Source organism: Leucopleurus acutus, assembly GCF_964270905.1.
Source record: "Leucopleurus acutus genome assembly, chromosome: 4".
NCBI classification, from domain to species: Eukaryota; Metazoa; Chordata; class Mammalia; order Artiodactyla; family Delphinidae; genus Leucopleurus; species Leucopleurus acutus.
In genome coordinates this window covers 46,051,657-46,063,980 of record NC_139146.1, presented here as the reverse complement: position 1 = coordinate 46,063,980, position 12,324 = coordinate 46,051,657, and the positions used below count along the sequence as shown (strand labels likewise).

General features: G+C 35.6%; 1 protein-coding gene across 1 annotated transcript; it reads right to left on the bottom strand.

Annotated features, from left to right (window-relative positions):
- Positions 1 to 3,322: 3,322 nt before the first annotated feature.
- Positions 3,323 to 3,457, bottom strand: LOC309960789 (thymosin beta-4-like; the record flags this gene model as incomplete). Its single annotated transcript, XM_082837717.1, has 1 exon — positions 3,323 to 3,457. One exon carries the CDS (start codon positions 3,455 to 3,457, stop codon positions 3,323 to 3,325), a length of 135 nt encoding a protein of 44 aa, XP_082693843.1.
- Between the last annotated feature and the right edge of the window lie 8,867 nt (positions 3,458 to 12,324).

Here is a 12,324-nt window from a genome sequence, read left to right as displayed (position 1 = left end):
AATAGAGTAAGGGAGATGTAGTTTTTCAGGGCTTATTATGGCCTAGTATACCAAACTAGCACAGACTATATAGCAAAATGGCAAATAAAATCATGGGGCCAGCTTGACTGAGTTCAAATCCCTTTCTTCCACATCTTGCTGAAAGACAATTGGACAAAAAAATCCCTTAAACTCTGTATGACTCAGTTTCTGGAACTGCAGAATAGGTATAATATTTGCCCCTAAGCCATATGGTTGTTGTTAAATGAGTTAATACATGTCATATGTTTCAAACAGTGCCCAGCATATGATAACCATTGGATAAGCATTAGCTCTTACTCTGACTTATTTAGCATATTCAACAGGTAATTTAATCATTTAGTCATTTGAATTCCTATATTATTGATAATGAAATGAGTGTTTAGGGGAAATTCCATAATCGACACAGGGTCACATGGAAGAGGTGAGACTGAAACTACAGCCAGCTGGATCCAAATACTGCTTTTCTCAACAACTTAATTCTATTTTCTAAGAATAAGGAGCTTTGGGGGAGAGTCAGAACTGAGGTCAAATCCCTCATTCTGTGGCTTACTAGCTATATGATCTAGGAAAACTCATCAGAATTCTGTTAAACTTAGTTTCCTCTTCTGTAAAATGAGAATAATCATAACAAATTATAGAGGACAAGTAAGGATTTGAAGAGATTTTTAAGTTACTTTTGCTGTTCACAATGAAAGATGCTCTATTTTCATGTCATCTGGAAATACTGACATAACTCTTGTTTTTCTTTTTGGAGGGAATCATTAGTGAGGTTATTGAGGGAAATTTTGCACAAGATTTTATTTTTCCAAATAGTTTCTTCCCAAAGAAATGTTAGTATTTACTCAAAGGATTTCTTAATCATATATAAGGTTAAAATTTTAAATCGTATGAAAATCTATATGACCCGAAATGGTTAGCCTCTATCACTTTTGGTATAGTGAGTTTGGAGTTCCAAAGGTTAGAAAGATGGGAGAGTTTGGCCTTCAAGTGTGTGTCCCAGCAACAAGGAATCTAAGCATCTGAACACTCGAAAGGCAGTGTTCAGAACAATACATTTTAAATAAACACTTACTGGGTGAAACACTGAATTAGAGTACTAGCCAAGGAGGCGGGATTAGATTGAGGCATGAAAGAGGTCTAGAGGTAATCACTCTCAGATGTGGGAGAGAATAAACAGAAAACTTACAAAAGAGATACCTAGTATGGTTTGTACTTGAGACTTGGAGTGGGGAGGAAGGAGTGGGGAGGAAGGTCTCAGATACCTAAGACTAATGGCTGGGCCAGGAAACAGTGCATTTGAATGTAACTCATCCTAAACACTACTATAAAAGTATTATGAGGGATGGGAGGAAGAGTAGAAGAGGTCTTAATAGAGACCAACCTGCAAGGCTGGACTAGGTGCTTTCCTCTGTGCTCCTGGAAGTTTCCCTGTCCCTCTCTAGTGCCTCTAGTGTTACCTACAGACCCTCTGTTGATCTGTCTCATCCACCGGACAGACTAGAGGTCCTTGTATAAAAGACCCAGATCATTCATCTTGTGCCTTCAGTTCCAAGCAGGGCACTAGAACATAGTAGGTGCCAGTAAATACTTTTAAAAAAACTATATGAAGAAGAGAACGATGGGATTTATTATATATACTTTGGCCCCGTATAGTTTAGGCAAACGATGGTACAGACATGATCTTACAGGCAGAAGCTTAAAGAAATCAGGGCAAGGATATGAGCAGTTCTTAGCAGAAGTACCTAAAAACTTGTGAAAAATATATATATAAATGAATCACTTTGCTGTACAGCAGAAACTAACACAGCATTGTAAATCAACTTCAATAAAAATAAATTTTAAAAAACTTATGAAAATATATATGATTCCATCCATCTAGACTCAATGTTAGAATATACTATTGATAGGTCAAAGTACAAGAATATGCATTCATTCATTCATTTATGTATTCATTCAACAAATATCTACTACATATCTCCTATGTGTGAAGGGTCTTACCAGGTGATAGATTCAGATGGAAAACAATACAGGCACAAGTTTTTTTCTACAGTTTTTTATGGCCTAGAATTGGCTCTGAAATCTAACCAAAAAATTACATAAAAATTACTCAATCACAAGGTGATAGTTGTCACATAGAAAAATAGTAAGGTATATTCTGCCATAGACTAGGCATGAGGGGGGATGAAATAGTTTGGGGGCAGTACCTTGAGGTGATTTAGATATATCTACCATTGAAAACTATTGCTTTGGGTCTTTCTTAATTTCTTCTGGCTCTTGTTTTTATGATCTTGTTTTCCCTACCTAAAAATTCATTCACCTTGACATTTCTACCCCCAGTGTGTTGAAGGATCTCCAAGTCCTATGAGTCGGGGGAAAAAAAGTAAACATTGATCTGTGGTTCGTTCCCAATACAGTGGGGAAGCAGTTAAGTAAGCATAAACAGGTAAACTTCCATGGTCGTTTAAACCCACCCCTCTCAAATGTTAATCTGTACAGCTGTCGATTATACCCTATCACACCTCCAGCTGAGGAATTGCAACACATTTTTAACCATCCATATGGCAAACAGCATGGAAAACTGAAAAAGAATATGACAACTTAGGGTTCTAGCTTACTCCTAATGTTGTGCACATAATAAATTATAGCCTATCTACATGACCTTATTTTTCATATTTTCGTGGCCCATTCTTTTTATCACCGTGGGTGTGATTAGTATCCAGAGCTTCTGGTCATGTCAGTGGATACTCTGGATTCATTTGAAACCCATGACAAAACTATGGCTTTGTCTATCTGAGAGAGATAAGAACTAACCCTCATTTAAAGAAAATTGTAATTGATGTATTCAATGCCATTCTTCTGAGAAATCAGTTGTCTTTTTTTTTTAGGTTTTAAAACTTTTATTTGCATATTTAAAAAATTGTACATTCCAGTAATTAAAATCATTTGAACAACAACAACAAAAAAAAAAATGGCACTCTGATTAAACTGCATTTTACAGCCCGCAGGACACCTTGGACCAACTTGCTCTTTACTCTAGATTTCACTGTCGTCCCACCCAGCCTCCTCCTTCACCAACATGTAAGTTCTTTTCCTTCCCTGCCAGCCAGACAGGCGGATGGGAGGCAGGCGCGGGCTTCTTCGTTGTCAGTAGTTCTCCATTCTTTGATGTGAAAAGGGGCAGCACAGTCATTTAAACTTGATCCGACCTCTTTGCATCTTACAAAGTTAAACAGCTGAAAGAAGTAAAATAAGAAGGCAATGCTCGTGGAATGTACAGTGCATATTGGCGGCGCACGCCTCATTACGACTCGCCCGCTTGCTTCTCCTGTTCAATCGTTTCTTGTGAAGGCAGTGGATTTTTCTCTTTCGTTTCTGTTTTCTTCAGTTTCGACTTATCGGATTTCTCAATCTCAGCCATATCGGGCTTGTCAGACATGGCTGCCCAGGAAGCGGAGCGAGTTACGAGCGAACGAGGTCCGACCTGCGCAGTGGTCGCCGCCGAGTCCAGTTGTCTTAATTACATAGTACAGACTGGTCACTTCTGAGGAATTTGGTGAGGGCAGGAGACATTCTGAATGTGTTGTTCTGGATGGGTTCAGAGTAAACATTTAGATTTATGCATCCTGGCTGGATGAACCCACCCTCCCCAGGTTTATGTTTCTCCGTGGGTGTTCCTTTTGACTCAGAGGTCACAGTGTATGAGGGAGAGTGAAAAAAGCAGCCTGGGTGTTTGGGGGCCATTTTGAAGTGAACAAATCAGCGGTATGAAAACCTCTTCTCCATTTGAGAAATTTCTAAAATGTTCGATGCAATAATCTTTCTATTGTTTATCAAGTCCTCCCACTTTCCCTGTCATGCATTCTAGTGGTTGCTGCTACTGACACTGCTGACATCGGCAAAGTTTGCCATTGACATCCAACAGCTTCCCTTTAATTTCTATATTTTCTGTACATCAGAGCACTGCACTCTCATGATAATGCTAAGCATATTGTTTCATTATTTTTAGGCACTTCGTAGGGCTTACAATTTTTTTTAAAGCCAAAGCTGTTTGTTACTGCTATCACGTCATCTTTTTCTTCCAAGTAAACCACAAATTCTTTTCACCAATGGCGAAATGAGCCCTTTCATAGATTTCTCTGGGTCTTTTATCTTAGTCTTCTTACAAACACAGAGATGAACCAAATGTCAAATTCTGAATCAGTATGCTATGGTCGGAAGAGCACCAAATTGGATTTGAATCCTAGCTTTGCTTTCCAATGACCTCGAGCATGTGAAAGTCAAGCAAGGAATTACATATAAAGAAATATCTGGTCATATAGAGATCTACCTCTAAATCTCTAAAATCTGTAATTCTATGATTATTTTAGAAGCATATGTAACATAATTTCTAAGACATTCTCCAAAGAAATCAACAATGTACTTGATATTTGTGTGTCAATATTGATTTCAAAATCAAAATATCAATGTCCCCCTTTATCAAGGCAATGAAACTAGTCAGATCAGAATTTGAAAGCTTTATCCTTCATCCACCTGTTAAATAAAATTTCTGAGTAGCAGATCCCTCAATTTGAAAACAAGGGGATATTGTCTTTCCTCTATGATTTTTGTGAGAATTAAACAAGTTAATGTATGTGCAAATGCCTAGCATGAGATCTGACACATAGGGGTCAGAAAATAAATGATAGCAATTCTTACTATTATTGACACAAAGCTTTGCTCTTTTTGAAGCTCATTTATATACATTATTTCATGCTAACAGATTAAGCCCAATGCTGCCCAGAAATTTCATGTAAAAATATATCCCAGGGTCAGTGACATTATAAAAATTCCCATCCTGAAATGAAGAGACTGTCAACCGATTTTATCTTGTAACAATAAACTTCTTCAATCTATGTTTCATTCATTCAAATATCTCCTTGACCCAATACCCTTGTAGCAAGTCTGTCATATTTTATTTATGCAGTCATTAATATGGCAAATATTTATCAAGTAGCAACTATGTACCTGGATCTTATTTTATCAGATGCTAGTTTCTTATATTGAGAAAGGACCGGGCAAAAATTAAAACATTGCTATTGAATAGCAATGTACATAGTGGTGAGCTTATTTAAAAAAAATGGGAAGGGGCTTAAGTAATTAATTTCTTAGATGAATTTATTAATGTTCATTAACTGTAATAATAGTACATTTCCACAGTGCAGTAAGGTTGACAAGGGTCTTTTTCTAAAACATGCCGTGGGCCCACCCATTTTGCTCAAACCTAATAAAATCACCAACATTCAAGCCATCTTTATTCCTAGCCAAGACTCTTAATAACAGACCCCTAACTGGTCCCTGTTTTCGCTCTTTGCATCCTAATAGCCATTTTCTACTAGTAGTTAAATTATTCTTTAAAGTGAAAATCAGATCAGTTTGCTTCCTGGTTCCAATGTCTTCCCCATATATCCTTCCAACACTGTATCGAAGAGCTGCTACCTGCCCTAGTCAACCAAGCTTAACTCAAGCCACAGCAAACTTTGGCCATTGCTGGAGCAGGTGGATCTGGCTCTTGCCTCAGGAACTTCACGCTTACTCTTTATTGTGTCTGAAAGATGTTTTCGTCTCATCTTTTTTTTTTTTTTTAATAAATTTATTTATTTATTTTTGGCTGCATTGGTCTTCGTTGCTGCATGAGGGCTTTCTCTAGTTGCAGCGAGCAGGGGCTACTCTTCATTGCGGTGCGCGGGCTTCTCACTGCGGTGGCTTCTCGTTGCAGAGCGCAGGCTCTAGGCTCACGGGTTTCAGCAGTTGCAGCTCACGGGATCAGTAGTCGTGGCTTGTGGGCTCTAGAGCGCAGGCTCAATAGTTGTGGCGCACGGGCTTCGCTCCTCCATGGTATGTGGGATCTTCCCGGACCAGGGCTCGAACCCGTGTCCCCAGCATTAGCAGGCGGATTCTTAACCACTGCACCACCAGGGAAGTCCCTCCTCTCATCTTGAGCCTGTTTCCTTTTCATTAATTGGATCTAACCCTTCCTGAGCACTCATTCAGAAACTGCACTCTCTCTCTAGTATAGCTATCACACCATAGTGTCACTGTTTTTGTTTTTGTTTTCCCCAGCTCTTTATCATTACTTACGGAAATGCTGTCTATTTGTGTATTCATGTAGAATCTAAATTTTCCACCAGAATGTAAGCTCATGAAAGAAGAGATCATGTTTTCTCATTGACATAGCCCTGTTACACAAGGAAACCAGCCACAGCGAGGCTATATTACTTAAGCAAGTAAAGAGTATTATAAGTAGTATCTAGGATGACTATCAGCTTTTGTGTTTTATTACAATTCATGGCTGGAGAATTTGCGCATATAAAAAACTCTGCCCTGGGCTTCCCTGGTGGCGCAGTGGTTGAGAGTCCGCCTGCCGATGCAGGGGACACGGGTTCATGCCCCGGTCCGGGAAGATCCCACATGCCGCGGAGCGGCTGGGCCCATGAGCCATGGCCGCTGAGCCTGCGCATCCGGAGCCTGTGCTCCGCAACGGGAGAAACTCTGCCCCTTGTCTCAAAAAGTCTGAATCTAGGTCTTAAAACAAGATATTATTTCATCAATAGTAATAATCTAGGAGTTATTCTGCAAGACAACAATAATACTGTTATGTAATAAGACTGAATATGATTGTGTGCCAAAATAATCAGAAACAGTAAGTGCTCTGATTTTGCATAGATAGTTTAAACAAACATGTTACAAGAAGAGTTGTGGTTTTTTCTTCCTTTTTACGGTAAATACTCTCTGTTGTTCTTTGAGCTCATGTTGCTTGACTCTGTGATTATTTGATTTTTTTCTGTTTATTTAACTAAATGTCATACCCAGGCTTTCCTAAAGTTGCTATATTTCATGTATTTATTTTTTAAATTAAAGTTATTTCAAATCAACTCTCTCTTGACCATTTTAAAAAATGTTCTAAAACCTCTTGAAATAAATGGAGATACAACACTAGTATTTCAAAATCTGCACTGTGGTCAGGGGAGCAGGGCATCTCAAGTGGCTATCTATCTGGGAAAATCTTCACTTTTAGGGAAACTCAAGGAAAATAGTTTAGATGGCCTGTTATCATATTTTTTCATAGGATTGCAATTTATAATTAAAAATTATTGTGAAGATTCAATTAATCCTAAAATTTATTTAAAACTTTTTCATAAATTCTATCTACAACTCCTTTCCTTCTTCCATCTCCTCTATGCAAACAAAACCATCAAATCACCCTCTAATGGGCTCAGCCCCTGTTTTAAAAATATGTTGAGAGGGCTTACATCCTCAGGAAGATGATCCGAATGAAAAAATCCGGACAGCTCTCTTCCTGATATATATCTAATCTACAGCTGGATCTAGATAGATAGATAGATACTTTCTTACAGTAATTATTCTTCTTGTGGACCTCTAGTCTGTCTTTCACCATTCCTGGTTCCATTTGAGCCTACAAATTTTACCTCCCCCAAAAATGTTACCCTTGTTTAGCAAGATAAAGAATGCAATATACCATATAGAAGGTGCCAATTACTGCTGTTTCCAAAGTGATATACAATGTAGGGAATTTTTTTCCCTGTAAAAGAACAAATAGTAAATATTTTAGGTTTTACAGGCCATTATCTGTCTCACCTATTCAGCTTTGGCATTGTAATGTGAAAGCAGCCATAGATAATACACAAAAAAATGGGTTTAGCTGTATTCCACATACTCCATAATGAAATTATTTCAAATATGTCTCATGAATTTCATAGCATCTAGATATAGAAAAACAACTTGTCTTGAAAATAGAATGATGACACTGGAAGAAATTTAGACCTTATCAGATAGTTTTATCTCTATGAACTCCCTATATTTGTCATTTACTGACAGAATAGACAATAAAACTAAAGACAATTAATTTGAATAAAATAACTTGTAAGTATGTTTTAGTAGAGGCTTCTAAAATTTTGAACCTAAATAAATATATATCCAAAAACATCTATCAAATATATACACTCATTCCCCTACCCCCTTCCCCTCTGGCAATCACCTGTTTGCTCTCTGTATCTGTGAGTCTGTTTCTGTTCTGTTAAGTTTGTTCATTTATTTTGTGTCTTAGATTTCACATTTAAGTGAAATCATACAGTATTTGTCTTTGTCTAACTGATTTCACTTAGCATAATACCCTTTATGTTCATTCATGCTGTTGCAAATGACAAGACTTCATTCTTTTTAGTGGCTAATATCCCATTGTGTGTATATTATATACCCAATATTCTAGTCAGTCTTTTCCATTAATTATTTTATTTAATCGTTACAACTACCTTCTGTGGAAGATGCTATTGTCTCATTTTTCATGTCCAGAGTGACAAAGCTAGTAAGTTTTTCAGTCATATGACTCCACAACTAATCAATTGCAGCCTAGGAATAAGACACATATAAGGTTGTACTCAGTGTCAAATCAAATTGCATAAATATTTTTGTAACTAAAAAAGACAGGAAGAGAATATTGGATGTGATCATTCAGACCAAAATTTAAGTTAAATTAGCATAAAATCAATGGAAGAATAAAATGGAAGAAAATATTTTAAAGAGAGAAAACAGCAATTAGTGAATTAGAAAATTGAATATGTTTTTAAATGCCTAGTGCTAAATTTTTAGATTAAAGAAAGAAAATAGTTACAGTTCTAGTAATTCTGGGGAAACCAAGAAGAAAAAACACAAATTTAGTAAAAATGGATATGACTCCTGGAACTAATAAGCGATTCTAGCAAAGTGGCAGGATACAAGGTTAATATTCAAAACACAATCACATTTTTACATATCAGCCATAAACAAGTAGAATTTTAAACTTAAACCACAATACCATCTATTTTAGCACCTCAAAACATGAAATGCTCAAGTGCAAATCAAACAGAATATGTATAAGATCTATATAAGGAAAACTACAAAAATATGACAAATAGAATCAAAGAACTAAATAAATGGAGAGATGTTACGTATGAATGAATAGAAATACTCAATATTGTGAAAATGTCAGTTCTTCTCAAACTGTTGTATAGATTCAATGCAATTTCAATCACAATACCAACCAGTTACTCTGTGAATATCAATAAACTGATTCTAAAGTTTACACGGAGAGACAAAAGATCTACGACAGACAACACGATATTATAGGAGAACAATGTTGGAGGACTGACACAACCTGACTTCAACACTCATTATAAAACTCCACTAACCAAAACACTGTATACTAGTGAAAGAATAAACAAATAGATAAATATAACAGAGTAGAGTGCCTAGAGATAGATAGACTTGTATGAATATAGTCAACTGCTCTTTGACAAAGAAGCAAAGGCAATAGAATGCAGAAAAGATAGCCCTTTCAACAAATGGTGCTGGAACAACTGGACATCCACCAGTAAACAAACTAATCTAGACACAAACCTTCCCCCCACACAAAAAAATAACTCAAAATAGATCATAGGCCTAAAGGTAAAGTGCAAAAATATAAAACTCCTAGAAGATAACATAGGAGCAAATCTAGATATTTGGGGGTATTGCAATGCTCTTTACAAGATCAAAGACACAGTCAATGAAAGAAATAATTGATAAGTTGGACCTTATTAAGATGAAAAATTTCTACTCTATGAAGGACTCTCAAAAGATTGAGACAAGTCACAGACTGGGAGAAAATATTTGCAAGTATGTCGTATATCTGATAAAAGACTGTTATCCAAGAGATACAAAGAACTCTTAAAATCAACAATAAGAAAATGAAAAACCTAACTAAAAACTGGGCAAAAGACCTGAACAGATACCTCACCAGAGGAGGTATAGATATGGCAAATAAGCCTATGAAAATATGTTCAACATCATATGTCTTTAGGGAATTGATAGTAATTAATTAAAAATTAAAACAACAATGAGATATCACTACAAACCTACTAGAGGTGGCCAAAATTCAGAACATTAACAATCCAAACGCTGAGGAGGATGTGGAACTCTCATACATTGCTGGTGGGAATGCAAAGTGGTACAGCAACTTTAGAAGACAGTCTGGCAGTTTCTTACAAGATTAAACATACTCTTACCATATGATCCAGCAATCATACTCCTTGACATTTTTACCCAAAGGAGTTGAAAACTTATGTCCATACAAAAATCTCCACAGGAATGTTTATAGCAGCTTTATTCATAATTGCCAGAATTTGGAAACAATTAAGATGTCCTTCAGTAAGTGAGTGGATAAACTGTGATATGTCCAGACAATGGAGTATTACTTAGTACTAAAAAGAACTGAGCTATCAAGGCATGAAAAGACATAAAGGAAACTTAAATGCATATTACTAAGTGAAAGAAACCAATCTGAAAAGCCTGCATACTGTATGATTCCAACTGTATGACATTCTAGAAAGAGCAAAACTCTTTACTCTCAGTAAAAAATTCAGTGGTTGCAGGAGCTAGAGGAGAGATAAAAAAAATGAATAGAAGAATTTTTAGGGTATCAAATTATTCTGTGGGATACTATAATGGTGAATACATGTCATTATTCATTTGTCAGAACCTGTAAAATGCATAACACCAAGAATGAGCCCTAATATAAACTACAGGCTTTGGATGATAATAACGTGTCAGTGTAGGTTCTTCCGTTGTAACAAATGCACCACTCTAGTGAGGGATGTTGATATGCATGTGCGGGGTCAGGGAGTATGTGGGAACTCTATAGTTTCTCCTCAATTTTGCTATGAATCTAAAACTACTTTAAAAATAGAGTATTTATGGGGCTTCCCTGGTGGCGCAGTGGTTGAGAGTCCGCCTGCTGATTCAGGGCACACGGGTTCGTGCCCTGGTCCGGGAAGATCCCACATGCCGCAGGGCGGCTGGGTCCATGAGCCATGGCCTCCGGAGCCTGTGCTCCGCAACGGGAGAGGCCACAACAGTGAGAGTACCACAAAAAAAAAAAAAAAAAAGAGTATTTATGAGTTCAAAAAAGAATATGACCAATACGGAAAATATTATAATTTTATATATTTATAAAATCCATTATTTCTAAGGTACATGTAACAAAATTTATCCAGGAAGAAAAAATAGAAGAACTTACTGGAAAAATACATGATGGTAATTTGAACAAATTATTAAAGAATTATTTGATATTAATATTAAAAACTCGAGAGGTCCACAAGATTTTTTCTCAGTTTTTTCAAACCTTAAAGAACAGCCAGTTCCTATATGGTAGTTACCATGTAAAAAAAAGGAATAAAGTCACACCAAAATAATAAAAGTGTACATCGACAGAGGGTAGCTTATAAGAAATTATTTTCTTCTTTCTAAAAGTTTAGTGTTTTATTAAATGTATATGCAATTAATGTACATAATTACAAATTTATGTAAAGAAATTTTTTGAAATTAAAATGTATAAATAGAAACATTTAATTTATAGTCTATGGCCTAAAGATAAAAAATCAAATTTAAAAATAGGGCATAAATTTCTGTTACAAAGAAAGTTTAATGAGAATATGATATTAGCCTAAAAGGAAGTAGAGAATTAAAACAAGTATCCAAACAATATACTCAGAAGGCTAATGAATATGTGATGAAAATACTCATGTAAAATCATGTACATTATCAGTAACATCCACTTTTTTCATGGATAGATTGCGATCTGTGAGGGCATGTATCCCTCAGAACTGTATCTCCAATAAATATATAACCATAGAGATTTCAATATTTGGTGTAATATATTCTCATTATTTTTCTCATTATTTTCATAGCTATTGTCCTATGTTTATTTTCAATAAAATCTAATTGTGTTTTGAGATTGCACTGAGATTTGAGATGAATTTTGTGTGAATTTAAATGTTTACTACATTGAATCTTCCAGTACAAAAGTATTCAATTACTTAAAACTTCATTTATGTTCCTCAATAGAATTTTTAAAAATTTATCTTTATATAAATCATGCATATCTCTTAAGTCTATTCCTAGGCAGTTTATCTTTTTATTAAAATTGTATGTGGAAACTGTCCTCCTATTGTGATTCTTATCTGGTTATTATTTTTATAGATAAAATATATTAATGTTTTATATATGAATTATTTAACTATCTAAATAACTTTCCTTCATTTTATAATATTTTCTATATTTCTGTTCATTTGTCATGTTTTTACAGTGTATAGAAATACAAAATATATTAATTTTGCCTCTTCCTTTGACATATTTATACCAGTATCGTTTAAAAAAATTATATTAAGGGGGAAGTATTTATACCACAAAATACAGAACAAGAGCCCATAAAATAGAAGTTATAAATCATAA